At 35.0% G+C, this 19,144-nt stretch overlaps 2 protein-coding genes across 7 annotated transcripts; one reads left to right on the forward strand and one right to left on the reverse strand.

Annotated features, from left to right (window-relative positions):
- The first annotated feature begins 6,466 nt into the window (after positions 1-6,466).
- On the forward strand, positions 6,467-9,660 carry LOC107860134 (E3 ubiquitin-protein ligase WAV3). 2 transcript variants are annotated; one of them, XM_016705387.2, is made up of 2 exons: positions 6,467-7,352; positions 7,491-9,660. In XM_016705387.2, the coding sequence occupies exons 1-2, from the start codon at positions 6,993-6,995 to the stop codon at positions 9,318-9,320; spliced, it is 2,190 nt and encodes a 729-aa protein (XP_016560873.2). In that variant the 5' UTR covers positions 6,467-6,992; the 3' UTR covers positions 9,321-9,660. The 2 variants fall into 2 exon arrangements, with proteins under 2 accessions (XP_016560873.2, XP_016560872.2); XM_016705386.2 differs by having other exon boundaries at positions 6,468-7,352; positions 7,488-9,660.
- A 3,449-nt stretch (positions 9,661-13,109) lies between these two features.
- On the reverse strand, positions 13,110-18,888 carry LOC107860135 (protein RMD5 homolog). Of its 5 annotated transcripts, none has more exons than XM_016705389.2 (3): positions 18,430-18,844; positions 18,034-18,335; positions 13,110-14,508 (listed from the first exon to the last, which is right to left on the reverse strand). In XM_016705389.2, the coding sequence occupies exon 3, from the start codon at positions 14,488-14,490 to the stop codon at positions 13,330-13,332; it is 1,161 nt and encodes a 386-aa protein (XP_016560875.1). In that variant the 5' UTR covers positions 14,491-14,508; positions 18,034-18,335; positions 18,430-18,844; the 3' UTR covers positions 13,110-13,329. The 5 variants fall into 5 exon arrangements, with proteins under 5 accessions (XP_016560875.1, XP_016560877.1, XP_016560874.1 ...); XM_016705391.2 differs by having other exon boundaries at positions 18,034-18,347; XM_016705388.2 differs by lacking the exon at positions 18,034-18,335 and having other exon boundaries at positions 18,430-18,888.
- Between the last annotated feature and the right edge of the window lie 256 nt (positions 18,889-19,144).

The raw sequence follows: 19,144 nt of genomic DNA on the forward strand, positions 1-19,144 counted from the left end.
ATAATTCAAATGACAAATAAAACATATATTAAAAAGACATATTATTAATATGATTCGGTCAAACAACCTACATATTAAGAACAATATTAGGAAATATAAAACTTATGAAAAAACATAAACCTATGGGAGAAATCTCCCCCTAAACCAGACTCTTTTAACGACTACATTATGGATGTTATTGTGTTATGGTATGAGAAGGGGTCTTCTATTTATAGATATCCAAAATCTTTCCTCCAAGAAAGAAGTTGGTGAAATATGGAAAAGAATTATATTTTTTTCTTTCAAGAAAATTAAAAGTAATTATGGTAACTTTTATTTTCCTTCTAAGAAAAAGTAAAACTTAAATATAGTAAGAAAATCAGGTCAAAAACCCTAACAAATCTCCCCCTTTTGGCTTGACCTTCTTTTTGTGCATGATCTTCGTTCTTCATATATATTCTTCATATATCACTATTGTTTGACATGCTTTAAAAATTGAAGCTTTTTGGGTTAAAAATATATAACCCCTTTCGGGTTAAAAACATTGGAACCCTTTATAGGGTTAAAAGTAAGTTTTCTTTCCAAATATGTAATAGCAGGATTATTGAAAATATGATTGATAATTGTCTCCACATATAGTTTTTGGACATATATCTTCATTATCATCAAATTTGTTGCAACTTTGTTCTCAACATGTCCTCAATCTGAACTATCGAATTATTGAACCATAGGCTCTAATACCACTTGTTGGGTTCGAAATCGAGAGGGCGTCATGCGGAAGCTTAAAGTTTGCAAATCAACGGTGATAATTCAGATGACAAATAAAACATATATTAAAAAAACATGTTGTTAATATGATTCGGTCAAACGACCTACATATTAAGAACAATATTAAAAAAATAAAACCTATGAAAAAACATAAACTTATGGGAGAAATCTGCCCCTAAACCAGACTCTTTTAACGACTACATTGTGGATGTTATTGTGTTATGTTATGAGAAGGGGTCTTCTATTTATAGATGTTCAAAACATTTCCTCAAAAAAAGAGATTTGCCAAATATGAAAAAGAATTATATTTTTTTTCTGAAAAAGTAAAAGTAATTATGGTAACTTTTATTTTCCTTCCAAGAAAAAGTAAAACTTAAATATAGTAAGAAAATCAGGGCAAAAATCCTATAATTGAGTTTGGAGTTTAGGGGTGGTAGGGTGGGGTGGAGTGGGGGTTGGGTTGATAATTTTATAATATTTTTTAAAATGCCACGTGTCAGTAATTAATTGATTCCTTTAATTTAATTGTGTGTATATATATTAATAAGTTGGATAATTATTAATAATCATGTATTTTGGCCCTTTTTTAAAAAAAATTAATTGTGAATATAAATAATGATGTGGCAATTTAGATGAGTTGACACAAATCAATTGATCGTTTTGTCCACGTTGGCAGCGAGTGTCCACGTTGACAGCGAGTGCAACACACTCTCTTTACTGATTCAGCAAAATGTCAAAGTGACACACTTTGTGACTACTTGAAGTATTAAAAGTAAACAACGTTCACTTAAGATGTTTATGTGAAAGTTCGTACCAAATTTAAGGGCCACCAATGGATTTAACCTTCTACATATCAATTCAAAGGTTAGTCTTTGAAAACACTCGACTGGATAACCATACATAAGGTAGATAATTAATTACTCATAATACTACTTATCATCAAGTAACTATGTGATGCCAATTTTGTATAACTAATTCATAAATTGAACGCCCCATGCCTTTTCAATCATTATTGTCGTTTTTCTACAATCAGTAATATGGACGTACGTATGTACCCCCAGCCCCACACACACACGAAAAAAAAAAACAAAAAAAAAAACAATATGTACGTAAAACTACACTTCAAAATTTTCGTCCGGTCAAACGCAATTAAATGAAGACTAGATAGAAATATTATTCTATTATTATTGTTAGTACTATTATAGAAATACACTTTAGTAAGATATTTTTTAAAACAAAATTGAAAAAGAAAGGGTAAATGGTCAAATATATTCTTAACTTTGAGAAAAAATTTAAATATACCCTCCGTTATACATTTTATTCAAATATGCCTTTGCTGTTAAAGTTTAGGAGCAAATATATCCCTAAACTTTGCGAAAAGGTCCAAATATACCCTCCGTTACAAGTTTGGTCCAAATATGCCCTTGCTGTTAAAGTTTAGGAGCAAATATACCCCTTAACCTTGCGAAAAGATCCAAGTATACCCTCCGTTACAACCCATAACCCGACCCACCAATTTGAACCAACCTATAACCCGACCGACCAATTTGGACCAACCTATAACCTGACCCAAATTTTGTTTTCCATCATTGAGGTTCCTTTTTCCCGCAACAAGACAATATCTCTAATAGTCATCTAAACGAGGATCATTCTTTCCGTCTATCTAGCCTTCAGAGGAGAAATTACGAATCTGTTCCGCGAACCTAACCGTGTAACTTGAGGCATCAAATTTGTATATTAAAGTGATTCTATTCTGCCCCTCGAGAAGTTTGTTGTAAAAATTATCGATATTACTTTCAAAGATTGAAACAAGGCCTATTTCGAATATGACAATCCATTTTTATGGGGTCTATCTCTCTCTTAGGAGCTGAAACAGCTGAGAAGCCATGACCCTGATTCTTCCACATTTTACAACTATTTTGAAATATTTCTATAGATTAGAGTCCTTCGCGATAAAATCAAACAACATGAAAATAAATCAAAATTTGAAAAATGTAATATCAACACAATATTTGAAGTAGAACACACTGGTAATAAGAAAAATGCAACATTAACATAATATTTGAAGAGTCATTGAACTGATGAATATTTCGATAACATTATAAGATTGAAATTTTGATGAAAAAAATTTGGGTCGGTTTATGGGTTGGTCCAAATTAGTGGGTTGGGTTATGAGTTGTAACGGAGGATATATTTGGACCTTTTCACAAAGTTAAGGGGTATATTTGCTCTTAAACTTTAACATCGAGAAAATATTTGGACTAAAATTGTAACGGAGAGTATATTTGAATCTTTTCACAAAATTTAGGAATATATTTGCTCTTAAACTTTAACAGCGAACACATATTTAGATCAAACTTATAACGAAGGATATATTTAAACTTTTTCATAAAATTAAGGGGTATATTTGATCCTTATGCGGAATTAGCCCTTATGACATTGGTAGTCACGAGGATAGGTCTGACGCGCATTTAGTGTCCCATCTCCGCCCCTAACCACTAGCCCCAGTGCACTAACTAGCCCTTTCCACAAGCACCCAATCACGTGCCAAATCCATAATCACACTTTTTCGATATCTTATTTCTTTCGTCGATCTTTATTTATTTGATATATTAAAAATAAATATTTAAATTTTAAATCAAAATAAAATAGGTAACTTATCATTTTTATAAAATTAAAGAATTTTTTTATTTATTATTTTTCAGGAAATGAGGAAAACTATGAATAAGAAAACATGGATAGAGAATTTATTTATTTTTTTAAAAAAAGATGATGAGGGTGGGCGACCCAGGTAACCGGTAACATAGCACTGAATTCAGGAAAGAGTTGGCTATGAAGACGACATAATTAAGCCGGGAGAAGATGGCATAACTAATGGCGTGTATATTCCCAATCCACAATAATCCATGCACGTACACGTAGTCAACATTGCAGTTAAATTAGAAAAAGGCTGAGGGTAAATTATTTCACACTAATTACATCCTGACCTCATCCTTAATTTTTACTTATAGGGGTTTCCTATAAAACCTACAAGTAGGAGTAATCTTTTATCCCTCCTTTTCAAAATACTCTTTCTAAATATATTTATTTATAAAATTCAAAAATATTATTATATTTTTTAATACTATATTTATCATTAAATAACTAAATAAAATGTATACTTTAAAATTTATATTTTCAAAACATAATCAATAAGGTTATTGATAAAATAAACTTCTAATAAATTTTTTCTAAGAAAAACTTCAAATTGACAAGAATCAACTATTTTAAAACGAACGAAATGATTTAACACGAATAAGTAATTGCTCTCTATTTCAATTTGTTTGTTTGTTTTTTGACTTATATAGAATTGAAGTAAAGAAAAGTTTTGAATGTTTTAATTCTAAATAAAATACTCTTTCTTTGTTACTTATTTATTATTTCAAAAATAAAATTTCAATTTAACTTATCACAATTATTTTTTTCAAGGTTTTATTCTTAACATTAATTATATATTTTTCATGATCATGCAATGTTGAAAGTGAACAAGTTCAGTTCCCTATTTTATTAGTAATATGTATTCCTGAGTACTATAAACACTCAGTTGTAACACATAACAAATAAGTAGACTAAATATGAATCAAGAAAAGTCATGTTAAGACATAAATAAAGGTAACATAATCAATCATTTCTCCTAATAATAATTTTAATATGGGACATAGTAAATAAAAAAAAAACAAGTATTTTAAGACTGCTGATCGAGGCATTGATCACAAGAAAACTTCAAATATGTTTACAAATAACAATGGATTCTCATTTACTTTGAAAACTCCAATTCATAAGTAGCCTCTTCAAAGGCAAATATTCTACAACGAGGGGATTAATTTGGCCATAATATTAACAATAATAGACGTTGATTCATTTTTTTATACTTTGGTGGCCACTGGCTGGTGGGTTGGTTGGCCATAGCAATGGTGCAATTTCCCATGCGTGAGAAGGGGAATTGATCGACAAACCGACCGACCGTCGAAGCTAACGGCGTTAAAAACAAATTCATTTGTTGGAAAGAGGGGAGGAGAGGACACAAAGATGGAAGAAGAACACGTGATAAGAGGATCAGAACTGTCACTGACATACATATACAGAGGAGCTAGGAGGGGTCCAAAATACAGTATATATACTGTGGCTAGCCACTGCTCATTGCTTAATCGTCAAATCCATCACTCACCCTATCTCTGATTCTTTTGGCATTTTTGGGAAGGCTCCTCCCTAGCTCCTAAGTCCTACCTAGCTTGGGGTGTGAAAAAACTCAATTTAATTGATACTCGAATTGAAAAAAAAAAAAAAAAAGTTAATTAATTTATTGATAGTGGGTTATTAGATTAATTATCTGCAAATGATTTTTGTAATTTTTTAAATTAAATTATAGTACACATATGATTATCAATTTATAAACGAGAATAATTCAAATGGGTGCTTGAAAGATCCTATTACTGCAAATCAACTACAAATGAGACAAAAAATGGTGGGGCTCATCTCATTTCTCAAAGCTAAAATGGAAAAGCTTCCTAACCATTCTCATAGAGCCATGCATTAGAATTTAATTTGGCAGGCTAATGGAGTTAATTTAGAGGAGGAAATTGAATGATCATTTTATACACAAATACAAACTAATGGAACAACAAGCACCAGCCTACCTTAAAGAAATTTATGAGCCGGTATATTTATTAGTAGTACTAATAACTATCGAGCCTCTGGCATCATTATATGAAAGAATAATTACACCATGGGCGTATGATATTCCATTAATTCATCTTTATTGAAGTACTGTAAATATTATTGCCCATTATGGACATTACTACGTCTCCCTCTAAAGTTACATGGTCTATAGCAAATAATTACGACTGGGCGAGCCGTGGTTCAATGTGTCAACCCTTGATTAAGAGGACAACAAAGTATAAAATTTCCAATAATCCTTTTGCCCACAATAAAAAAAAGTTAGATTTACACTATAAACTAGTTAATCTTTTGATATTTTTATCCTGTGTGGGAATTTATTTGAGAAAAAACTCACAAGGCTATGTAAGTCTTTTCACAATTATGACCAAATTTACGCCAAAAAATTATGGTCATTTAACACTTCCCTAAAAATTTATTGGATTTTCAATATGAATATAGGACGCACACAAAAGTTATCAAATTCTTGTGAACCCTCATCAATTATTCTAAATTTGTACCTCTTTAAAATGTTCCTTTTCAACACACATTACTCTATTAATAGATTTCCAAGTTTCTTTTTTTTAATATTTAATGAATTTTTAATATCATACAGAATATATGCAAAAGTTAAAGAATTTCGAAGTAACTCCGTCATCTACCCTAATTACTTCGATACTATTATTATTGTATTAGACTTTACATAATTTGAAAAACACTGTTATTGGACCATCCCGTTCCAAAGTTCATAATTCTTTGAGACAAATATATCAAAAGGAGGTTGTAAGTGTACTCAAACGAATCACGTGGGGTAAGAGTAAAAAAGATGTAAAGGTAAAAACTACTGTAGGGGAAAAGGTAGAAAAAATGGAGCTAACAAAGGAAAGAATTAAATATATGCAAGTTGGCTAATAAGATTTCATAGCAGTGATGGTTTGCATAGAGAGTCCTATTTAATCGTGAAAATAGAAATAGTCTGCAGATAAAGTGTAAAAGCCAATACGTTGACTTGCTAAAACCCATAGTCAGGCAAACCTCCATTTGCCGGTAATCCCCATATACCCCCCACTTGGTAAAAATAAAGTTTATAAACTTTGGTCCCCCTATTTTTAAAGATATATTCCCACCTCGGAAAAAGCCTCTGCAATCCAATAAAAGAGACTCACTGGGATTTTCAGTTTCACATTAAAGTATTCTTGGTAATATATGCAGTGGTCTTTTTGTGTTTGCTGATTAAGAATTAGGGAGAAAAAGGAAAGCGAAAGAAACATTACATACAACAAGAGCAAAAAGGAAGAAGAAGAAAGGATTTATATTCAAAGAAAGTGAGGAAACAGAAGTTTAGTTTGTTTTTGTCTTGTTCTTTTATCTTCTTCCCTTACTATGTTTTTTCCTCCGTTTGGTTTGTTACTACCAAATCCCGTTTCATAGAGCCAGTTAAACAACAGCCAAACTCTCCTTTTTCTCTCTATTACCATCATCATCATCATCAAACAGCAAAAAGCAAAAAAGTACAAAGAGATAGAAAGACAAGAATCAGAAAACTCACAATGGTTTTGGGATGGCGAAGAGCTTTTTGCACATCGATCCCCAGAGATCGAGATACTAAAGAAAAGCAAGACAGCACAAACCCAACTCCGAGTCCAAGGATAAGTTCCAAATTTGGGTTTTTCTCTAACCCTTCAACGCCACGTTTCCAGTCACCACCAGTTTCCAGTTCAATACTCCGTTGCCGGACCACTGCTGCTCCGCCATCTACCTCCACTATTCAGGCGGCGTCAGCTCCTGGAAGTCCAAAGCTTCAATGCAAAACTAAAAACAGTCCACGGTTTTTCAATAGCTCTACGCCATCTTCCCCTCGTTCACCTTCCACTTTTTCGCTTCTCAAATCCAGCTTAGGTTTTCCTAAGGTAACTATAACTGATTAATACTGTTCGCTTTCCTGTTCTCCCATCATACACATTTCTGCACAGTGAAATCCAATTATATGTACAGTAAAGTTATCCTTTTTTTTTTCTTTCTAACTTGCTGTTTTCCTTGTTCAGCAGACAAAGTGCGGCACATGCTTACAGACGGTGAAGACTGGGCAAGGCACAGCCATTTTCACGGCGGAATGCTCTCACAGTTTTCATTTCCCATGTATAGCAGCTCTGTTGAGGAAACAAACCGCCCTTGTGTGTCCAGTTTGCCATTCTGAATGGAAGGAGCTGCCTCTATTGTCGATACACGATACTCAAAAGCCAGTGAAAGTTGAAGAGAAAACAATTAGAGAAGTATCTCCATCACCCAAAGCTAAAAGAGATGTCAAATTTACAAATGAAAGCAGCTTTCAAGGAAGGCCTATTTTAAAGGTGTACAATGATGATGAGCCACTGATGTCTCCTACTTCTGGTGCTCGATTCAATCCGATTCCGGAATCAGATGAGTACGATGAGGAGGAGGATAATGTGGTGGAAGAATTTCAAGGCTTTTTCGTCGATGCAAACGTGAAGCCGGTGAAGGAGAGTTTGGTAAATTTTACCAACTTCGAGTTGAGGTTATTGCCTGAAGCTGCCGTTGTATCTGTTGGCCGGAGTCATGAAACGTACGTGATTATACTGAAACTGAAAGCTCCACCGGCGTTAGCAAGGACAGCTCGAAGAGCACCTATTGATCTTGTTATGGTGCTTGATGTTAGTGCAAAAATGAAACCTCAAAATATCCAAATGATGAAACGTGCTATGAGGTTAGTAATATCATCGCTATCCTCATCCGATCGCCTTTCCATTGTCGCCTTCTCCACAACCTCTAAAAGGCTTTTACCATTACGGAGAATGACATCAAGCGGAAAACGATCGGCACGTCGCATTGTGGATGCTATTGTTGCTCTAGATGGAACAGGAACCAGTGCAAGCGACGCCCTCAAAAAGGCTGCCAAGGTTCTAGAAGATCGCAGAGAACGTAACCCAGTCGCGAGCATCATGCTCTTATCAGACAATCCAAATCAACGCTCCACCGCCACCACCACCATCTCCACCAATCAACGTTATCAATCCTCCATCGTTTCCACCTGCACGCGCTTCAACAACCTGGAGATTCCGGTACATTCAATCGGACTGAACCAATCCAACGAAGAAACCTTCACGAAATTCATCGGACGTAAACTAAACTTCGTCGTTCAGGACCTTAAAGTTCAGCTAGGGTTCGTCTCCGGTTCAGCGCCGGCGGAAGTAGCAGCGGTTTATTCCTACACAAACCGGCCCGCTTCACTCGGTTCCGGTTCACTTCGACTCGGCGATTTCTACGCCGAGGAAGAAAGGGAATTGTTGGTGGAACTAAAAGTTCCCACGTCAGTAATTGGGGCCCACCATGTATTGTCCGTTCGATGCTCTTACAAAGACCCATCAACAGAAGAGCTCGTATACTGTAAAGAACAAGCTCTTTTAGTCCCGCGTCCCCACGCCGTTCGATCATCAACTCCAAATATCCAACGGCTTAGAGACCTTTTCATTTCCACACGTGCCGTAGCCGAATCTCGCCGAATGATTGAGCGTAATGACTTAACCGGCGCGCACCACTTATTGTCCTCGGCTCGAGCTTTGCTCATTCAGTCCAATTCCAGCTCAACTCGCGAATTCCTTCCTGGCTTGGAAACCGAGCTGTCTGAGCTACATTACAAAAGGCATAATCAAGCTCAGTTTCAGTCTCAGTTTCAATCTCAACCTCAGCGGCCGCATCGGCGTAGAATAGACGTACAACAAAGAGAAGATGATAAAGCTGAGCCGCTTACGCCAACATCGGCTTGGAGAGCAGCTGAAAGGCTAGCTAAAGTGGCTATCATGAGAAAGTCGTTGAATAGAGTCAGTGACTTACACGGCTTCGAAGATGCAAGATTTTAATTGTTTTTTTTTTCTTTTTTTAATATTGTAGAAATTAGATCAAAATATAGGGCCTATCCATATAAGGAAAAAATAAAAAACGACAAGGGGTACCCGACGGCTCGGCGCTTTCTGCAGAGGAAAACAACAGATAGTGAAAGGGTAAAGTGGGTACCCCACATTTGGGTGATTGATTTGATTAAGGCAGTCGGTGGGGCTGGGCAGGGGGTGTTAGAGGAGGTATTATGTGCTTTTGTCTTTTATTATCTCTCAAAACTTTTATAATCCTTTTTTTTAACTTTTATTATGTAGAGATTTCAATGATGTTTAAATGGAGATGAACAGAATAATCCTTCTTCAATTTGTTGTCAGTGGTTGTCTCTCTATCTTTTGTTTGTTTCTCTTAATTTAAGTTTGTTGGTTTTGGAAATTTAAGGCTAACTAATGCAGCATAATATAATATAGTATTTGTTTATTGTTACTGAACTTAAATTAATAGAAGAAACAACAGTCCTATATACTGATTCTGCATGGAATGATTTATTTCGTTAAATGGTGTCAAAAAGGCGAAAGAAATAAATTTATCATTTAACTACACTCGAGAATGAACTAATGTTCTGATTAGATATCTGGATTGAAATAGTATTTTCTATCGAAATGATATTTTTGCTTATCTTGATGGTCCTTTATACAGAAGATTTATTTTCCTTTTTAATGAATCAAACAAAATAGCTGATGGTTTAGTCAAAGAATAGAGACTGGAAAGGTGGGTGTTATATTGAATTCATATAATTTGATGTTAAATATATGAGCAAATGCAAAACAACTGTTTTTGTACTTTAATTTTGATGAAGGACAACATGTATTCAATGTACACAGCACGAGCCTGGTTGCTCATCAAATAATTCCAGAGAATACAAAAATCACAACGATTCTCTAATGATCTTGGGGTCATCTCTGCTGAATTATTGCACAAAAATCCAGGCTAATTTAATGAGCAAATAAATACAATTTCCCTCCTACTCAATAATGCCAAGTCCAAATTACTTCGACATTGTTTTTTTACCACTTGACATTATTTTATCAAAAGAAGCATCTTTACATCCACGAAATAGGGGTGAGATTCTTATACATTCTATTCTCTCTCATTTATAAAATTAAATTAAGTATATGTTGTTGACGTTGTTTTAATGGTATAATTCTATGTTTGAAAATATTGTGACTTAAAACTTCTTACTTTAACTGTAATCAAAAGAATTATAATCAAATACAAGTGACACATTTAAAGTTAGAAGTTTCAAGAAATTAATCACCACACAAATGTAACGATATGTTTAAATTTTTAAGTCGAATCAAAATGTGCTACATAAAATAAAAATAAAGGAATATTTTAATCTATCATCAACTTGTGTAATGGACATAATGGTTAAAATCAATATGGGAGAAGTGGAACGAGACAAAGAAATTTTACACTACTGCCAAATATGAAAACACAGGACATGATATACATCTCTATTTTAGTGTCATTTTCAATTGATTCAAAAGAATTGGAAGATAATATCAATTGATTCAAAAAAAATTGAAAATTAATGACCCAACAAAGAGGGTGGGGATGGGATTATTTTAATTTACCCTCTCTAATCCCAATAACAAAAAGCAAATGTGGGGAGCCTTAATCACATGCTTAAGAGTCATGGACCACATATAATCATCATCATCAACTCCATTTAGTTTCTAGATAAATCTTCTGTTCTTGAAAATCCCAAGAAAATTAGCAAGAAAAAAGTGATCTGTTTATGCACTTTAATGAAATTCCACATTAGCATAACTTTAGCTATACGTTTGTGGAAACTAAGGTAAAAAGATATAGAGCCTTTTTTGCAAATGGAAATATGCATGAAAGGAAGAGATAGAAAAAAAGGTTTAAGAAAGTAAATAATTACTAGTACTATAAAGTGGGGAAAAGATATTATTTCATTTGAAACTAGTTTTGGTCATAAAATTTCAAATTTAATTCGAAATTATTTAAATTTGGAAAATAACTTATAACATAACATGTAATTTGACTCACTTTTTACTTTTGAAATTATATTTAGTTACATTAAGTAAGAATATTAGTTTTTAAAAACAAACACAACTCTATCTTCGACTCCATCTATATAAATTTCAAATATAGAGAAAAAGTATTTGGAACCTATGACCAAACACCTAGTAAGCTTATTACTGTACTTCTTTTCACTTTTTTGGTGGTCTACTCCTGAAATTGCTCAACTTTGTTAGAGCTTTTTGAGAAGTAAAGTACTATAATATCAAAAAAGATTATAGGAGTTGGTACGTTTAATATGCTTCCTTTTAGACAAATTCTTACCAATCCAAACCAAACAATTTCATTGGAATCAAAAAGACACCTACTTTACTTCTTTATATATATCACCATAAATTTACGATAAAATAGCCAATGGAAAAGGTAATGCCTAAAACAATTATTACTATATGCTGTACTTTGTGTCTTCTTACTCGGATCATGTTCTCTATTTGTGGGGCTGTCACATTTTTTACCAATTTAACACTGTATCCTTCACCAGATCTCTGGGATCCAAAGATACGTGTCCCAATTGGCATAAAACACTTAATATGAGTAAGTGGAAAAATGAATGGGCAGATCCAACCATGATGAATCAATTTCTTTATATTTAGAAAGATAATACTCCCTTCATTTCGAAATAAGTAAATCATTGAATTTTTTTCTAAATTTTTCCTTATGATTTGACAATCAATTAACTTTTGAAAAGGTATTATAAGGTCAACTTTTTTCTTTTTTGGAAGTAAAAATGAAAGGTTGTGTTAAATTTATATCTTTAATGCTTCTTCCTTAATATATGTGTCAAAATCTAACAATTCATTTATTATGAAATGGAGGGAGTACATACGTACTAGCTTAGAGTAAGTTTTGATAATGGATCTAGGGAACAAAAGAATCAGAGAAAATTATAAATATCTGTGATCAACACTTTATGATGATCACCTCTTGCTATTTATAGATCACTATTTGACACCATTAAAGAGATGTGTCCCAATAAACAGATATTTTATTCACATGAGGGACATTTTATCCATAATATTTCATGTCTTCACAAGTGTTTGGTTGGTTAACCACAGAGAATCGTCTGCACAGAAACGACAAGAGAACTGTGGGCTATTCAACAAATTGGCTCTAACCAACCAAGAAATAGACATCATCAAGAAGATACCCTATTAAAAACCTCAATCAAAAGTCATGTGCTTACATGGGATGTTTATTCAGAAAAATAATTACCTTTTATAAGAATAATAATCCATAAAAGTCGTATCTTCCGAAAAACATAAAGTTAAGGAGTCACCAAGGTTGTTTTGATTATTCATTCAAACCAAAAACACAGTAGCATCTCCAAAAGGTTATCCAAACACCCATTCGGTTGCTCAATTCAGTCAATCAACCGACCGCTTGCTATGTTCAACAATATTTAGACCCATATAACAAGTATTTCTTCTACTTCAGTTCATATTACCTGTAGTCCACTCCACCATGTAAACTTGCATATAACAGATTAAGAGCTCAGGTGGAGATGGAACGCATCGCGCCAGTTAAAAGCTTATTGCAAAGAAAAGGGGGAAGAGAGGGGGAGGGGGCTTAGGAAAGAAACAGAATTCATCTCGTACATGTATACTAATCAATCTCGAACGAATTACTTCTTACGTTATTTCCTCCAGAACCCATTTTGACCTAAGGTACACGAACTGAAAGACTTCAAGAGCAACAACTGATTGTACTGGCATTTCAAATTAGTTGCATGAAATGGTAAAGAATTTCCTATTTACATCCAATTTACCATAGTACATCGAATAGAGCAATTTTAAGCACAATTAACACTACGGTCAGAGGTACCATCAACCATGTAACGAATGAACGTGAATTGAGTTCAAAGAGAATAGAGATAAAAGAGGGGTGACGAGAAGATTTTAATACAAACGCTGAGACAATCAATTCATACTAGAAGAACAATTGTTTACACTGACCGACCTCAACCTCTGTGGGGCAGTAAGGACACTTGAAAGGCCGTGTATTGTTATTCTTTGACAGTTTTGTAATAGATTGCTTGCATAGCACATGCCCGCAAGACATCAGCATAGGCGGATTCTCCTCTGTTGCCTGATCCCGACTCACTGGACAGACAAAGATAGAGTGGAACTGAAATTCTCTGTCCAAGTCTATTGGCACGGGTAATTGTTTCATGGATTGCCACTCCTGCTTTTTCCCAGTCATCACATTCATCAGTTTCAGAAGGGTTGGCAACCCCTGGACGCCAGCAGCAATGGTCGCACTCAATGGACTCTCATAGGATTGACCCATGAGATTGCAGAACTGACGAGCAAGCTCTTCAGCCAGTTTATCCCAGTGGCAAGGAGATAGTAAATCCGAGTAAGGTGAGGAATCCAGTTTCCCAGCCCACAATAGACAGGCCATGAGCCTCTGGATCTCTGCCAAATATTTGGTAGCAAAAGGTGGGAAGTTCGTTCTAGCATAACCTAAAGCTTCATCTCTACCTTTATTCTGCAGAATTTCTACAAACTGCTGCCTGTGTAGCTTCATTTCAATATCAGATCCACTTAGCTTAAGTTTCTCACTATTGGTGGTGGCCCAACTAACAGCTGGATCCAAGTTCCTAGACCTCATGGCTTCAAGTATCTGATACATTTGCAGAAATGGAGATTTTTGGTCTGCAGCTTCAGATTCTCTGGCCTCATTTGCAAAACAATCACCAAGATCAAAGTGGCCTTCCCGGTAGAAATGGCTGGCAATTATCTGGTTAACAGTATGGATATCTGAACCAACATTCCTGTAAGCCTTTGATATATCAGGATTTAGAGACTTCTCAAGGAGCTTTGGGTACTTGCTTAGTGCAACATTTAGTTCTTTTTGTGTTCCTTCCAACTGACTGAGCGGAGCAACTTCCTTCAACTTGGCTTTTAGTTCACTAAGAATCACTTTGTGTTCACTCAAAGATGCAGTATCATTTATTGATTGTATCTTCAACAGTGCTTGTTCTATTTCATGACCGATCTGCTCAATCACTTCTTGAGATTTTGATGATGCAACCTTTTGCTTCTTTGTGACACGATCAAAGGCATCTTTAATTGTACTCAGCTCCATTTTTAATTTCTCGAATTCCTGCAAGAACTTTCTTGGTGTAAAATAGACAATCCCCTAGATGGAAAGGATAGAACGTCATTATGCACCTCCACATGGGCACAAATAGTAGATAAGAAAAAGAAATGAAAGAATCCATCAATGCCTAGCCACCAGACTTGATGGCGTGTGCTTGTGCCTGCAAATAAAATATTTTCTCTCTTAAGAACTACCTAGCTCTAACTCATTGTGAAACACGAGATCCTAAGTAGCTACAGCAGAAAACGAGTTTAAGATCCTTAAAGAACCCGAAAGGAGACAGGATCATTAAAAGTTAGTAACTAATAAGACATGGAATATTTTGACTGCTTCATTTTATACCTTTGCCTGCTGCTAGCTTGTCTCACCAGTTGAGGAAAAAACACCACACATCTCTCCTCTCACATAGAGCACAACCACACACACATCGCTCCTTTCTGGCTACTATTTCAGCACCACTACTTTCCGGGATCGTCCAAACACTATTCATCTTTCTGGTGACGGTTCTAGTGCCACTCTCTCTAGTGGGAGGTATGCGACTTTCTATGCAACCAGGATCCCACTCTAAACTTCGGATCTTTTGTCATTGCTTTACCAATTTAAGTTACACCAATAATATCCAACAATTTTGCAACACTATCTCTCTTTTGGTTAATCAAGAACAGATTTTGTTCCACGTGCAGTGCAAAAAACCCTTCGTTTCATGTGTAGATTCATTCCACCATATTGTGCGCCTAAAGACACTCCCATATAAAGGACACCATTTACTTTGTTAACCAAGTCAACAAGAAGCCTTTTAAGTATTAGTTTCACAAACAATATCACTATTTGAAGCAGATCTTATTTACAAACATTTTGGAACAGCCTTAAACAGAAAGGATCTAATAAATGAAAAGAAAGGTCCTGCGGGAGAAGGTACTCATGTTCTTCTAGTTAGGAGTTTTTTCTCTTCAAATTCTGCTTATACTACTTTTCTCAATGGACTTCCAAGACTATCATAAAAAAAGCCCTTTGAAACTATACATTTTGATGTCAATGGCTGAGCAATTCATCTGCCACCACATAAGACTGGTCCAGATTGTCTATTGTTGTATCTCGATATTCAACCTGCCATCATAAATTACACTAGACGCCCCACCAATATAGTAATACGTACTACTTTCACTATTCTATGACCTTTGAAACCCTTCCCTATAATCAAGAAACTTGCACTCCATCGAGCCTACAAAAATCCTAATTGCTTGTAAAACAGAACCTTCAAAATAAGGTTTTCCTCCAAGTGGGTGTGATAAACACCGTGTAAAGATCTCTTAAACAAGGGTTTAGAAAATATATGCTACAAGTTATCTTGTATCTACTACTTAAGTCTTACTGGTCGGAGTTACTTGATGCCTTTAATGATGGGAGGTAACAAGTAGGAGTGGAATATCTGAGGTGCATTAAAGTGCCTGAACAACATAACTATAAGAAAACTAAGAACCAAGGCCACCCTAAACAATTCAAGTTGACCTCGGGTGTTTTTACCAAGTCAACCGTTATTCCATTGACTTACTTTACTGCATACTCCCTCCGTTTTGATTTGTTTGTCTGGACAAGGAGTTTAAGAAAGTAAAGAAGACTTTTGAATCTTAAGGTTGTTAACTAAAGATATGTATAATGTACCAAAATTTCCTTTAATTATGTGATCACAAACATGCCATGTGGAGTTTTTTTCGCATCCAAGGGTGTGGCCTAATGGTTCAATGAAGTTGGGTTGAGCACCATGAGGTCTCAGGTTCAATTCCCAACAGAGACAAACATTAGGTGATTTCTTCCCATCTGTTCTAGCCTTGGTGGACGGAGTTGCATGATACCTGCTCCAGGTAGGAGGTGGCGGGTATCCTGTAGAAATAATCGAGGTGCGCACAAGCTGGCCCGGACACCATGGTTATTGAAAAAAAAGTCATGCGGAGTTTTGAAATTAAAGAGCTGCCAAATTAGGAAAAGACAATTCTTTTTTTAAACAGACTAAAAAGGAAAGTAAGACGAGAAAATGAAACAAAATTGAGAATTTGCTAAAAAATAGAAAATATCAAAAGTAGTGAAGTATGTGATGCATAGTTGAGAATATTCATGAAAGAAGACGAACATGTTAGAAATGCAACCCTAGTTACGTATGTGGTACTTTGGAGCAAAGAAACATGAGATCTTTTGAACAGGTGGGATATGAATAGGTACATACTTGGTGTGTTGCTTGCGGCGATTAACTTTGCATATGTTTAACGGGTCGTTTGGAGGTTAAGTGGATTACTATCCCTAGCTCAAGCATAATTTTGCATTATTTTTTAACAGAAGAAAGCAAAAAAGAAAAACTTAGGTTTCATAATCAAATCAGTTAGCACATCCACTGCTCTAACTTCTACGCAATAGCTAGGAGAATTTAGCCATTATTTTTGTTTTACTTTTATAACCGAGGAATCCCCAAGGGCCTGTGCGCGCAGTTAAGAATACAGGGTGAGTGTAAAACAATTCAGCCTGATTAATTGATCTCCAAATATTACATTAATTGGTAGAAGAGATGAGAAGTGACATCGCAAGATTGGTTCCGATGCTGCATTTAGACACATTCATCTAAATGTAGCAATCTCAATATTGAGGGTACTATCTTCTAAGGTAAACATTTGGTTCTTAATGACTTGCACATAAGCCATTTCATGGCAGGGAGACTATCGATCCAGATTTAAACGAAACTAGAACATGTACGCTTAATGCTTCAGTATACCCAACCATTTCTGACATGAAATACATGAAAGTTTTCTTTAATATTTTGAAGGATGAATTCAAGACATGTCCAAAAGCCAATTCATGGAAGGGAAAGTGTAGATACAGATTTCAACAAGATTGGAATATCTAAACTTGTTGATTTGGTACCTAACCATTTCTGACTTGAAATACATGAAAGATCCCTTTTATGCTTGGAAGGAGAAATTCAAGAAAAGTACATGTTCACAAGTAGATCCAATCTAAAATTCAGAAGATTAATTGTGGCCCAAGGACAACACATTATAACAGAAAATTAGGCATAGGACCCCCATATTATCCTAACATTCTTTTTAGACCCATATCATCCAAAACGAAATAGCTTATCTTCTAAGTCACTTGGATGTTCTCGCTTTTTTATATTCAAGAAATTTCCCGAGGACCAGTGAAGCATGATTCCGGACTCGTCCACCCCTCTACCTTTCTCAATATAAACTCCAAGTTTTTTTTAAGACAGGATTCTAACATATGACGTGCGCCTAATCCACACAGCACATGTTACACACTTACCATTAGACTAAAGCCCTTGGGGTATCAACTTAGATGCTCTCTTAGACTAGATGAACTCTGGATGACACATTTATTCCTACACAAACATATAAGTCTCCTTTTTTCCTAATACGCGAAATAAAACATATATGCCGCTAACTAGAATTAAAAGAATTTCTGAATGAATTAAATGTTTTGTCGCGCTCAGAGAAACCGGTGCGCAATTGTTCACGCACTAACCCCAAAAATCAAACAACCATCCAAGAGCTGAGCTCATATAATTCTACTTCACAACAAATACCCTCCCAGTTCCAATCCAAGCTGATACACACATCATCAGAACTTCTTCCAATTAAACGAACTCCAATAATTATAAACAAATTTCATTCATCACAATTTGATTCCAACGCAAACGACTTCATTTGCAGGCATCTATCTCATCCTCAAACTTTCAACAATAAGCACAAAACTACTACACGAGTACATCGCCGCGTTACTAATTAAAATATCCACATGTTTTAGCTCAGTACTGATCCCTAGATCTGAAAAAATAACTGCTAAATCTTCAGCATAAATAACCGATTTATTACTATAACAGGCATCAATCAACGAACAATTATTACATAAAGCACTCACCCGATAACCGGATCGTCAAATCCAAAGATGATCCAAACGGTCAAGTCTAGAAAGTTCGCAACAACTCTCACAGAGCTGAATTAAGATTTCGAGTCAAATACAAAAACGTAAACACGAAGAAAACATGAGGACTTTGAGAGCGAGAGAAACCGGCGGGTGAAGGAGCGGAAGAGGACGATGAACCGGATGAGAAAAGGGTGATTTTACAGGTGACGATTTTTGTTTGTGGTAGAGACGAGAAGATGGGTGGGTAGGGTTTCCTCTGTGGCTGCTTTGTTGTTTTTTATTTGGCTAATAATGAAATATTGTGATTAGTTGGTGCAAAGGGAAATGCTGCGGAAAGATGTTGTGGCCTGTGGGTGTCGAGAATCGAACCCATGACTTACAACAATAAACGGGTATTTTCATTTGCCAATAAATGGGATTTACTAGTTTCCTCCTTATATGCCCGCTCTCCCATTTTTTTATTTATTTTTTTCTTTATCGGATTTCAATCGTCATATACATAAAAGGACGCCAATATACATTATTAATTTTATTAGATGTATCTGAACTAATTGATTTAAGTATAATTAAGAAAATAAAATATTTATCTTAATTACATAACATAATTAACGTTATATTTATGAAATTATAATTAATGAATCCTTTAATTCAGTAATAACTTTCTAATTTCAAAATTTTAAAACACTAAATTAAAATTAGATATTGAGGA

The sequence above is a fragment of the Capsicum annuum genome, chromosome 2, assembly GCF_002878395.1.
Source record: "Capsicum annuum cultivar UCD-10X-F1 chromosome 2, UCD10Xv1.1, whole genome shotgun sequence".
Taxonomy (NCBI): domain Eukaryota; kingdom Viridiplantae; phylum Streptophyta; class Magnoliopsida; order Solanales; family Solanaceae; genus Capsicum; species Capsicum annuum.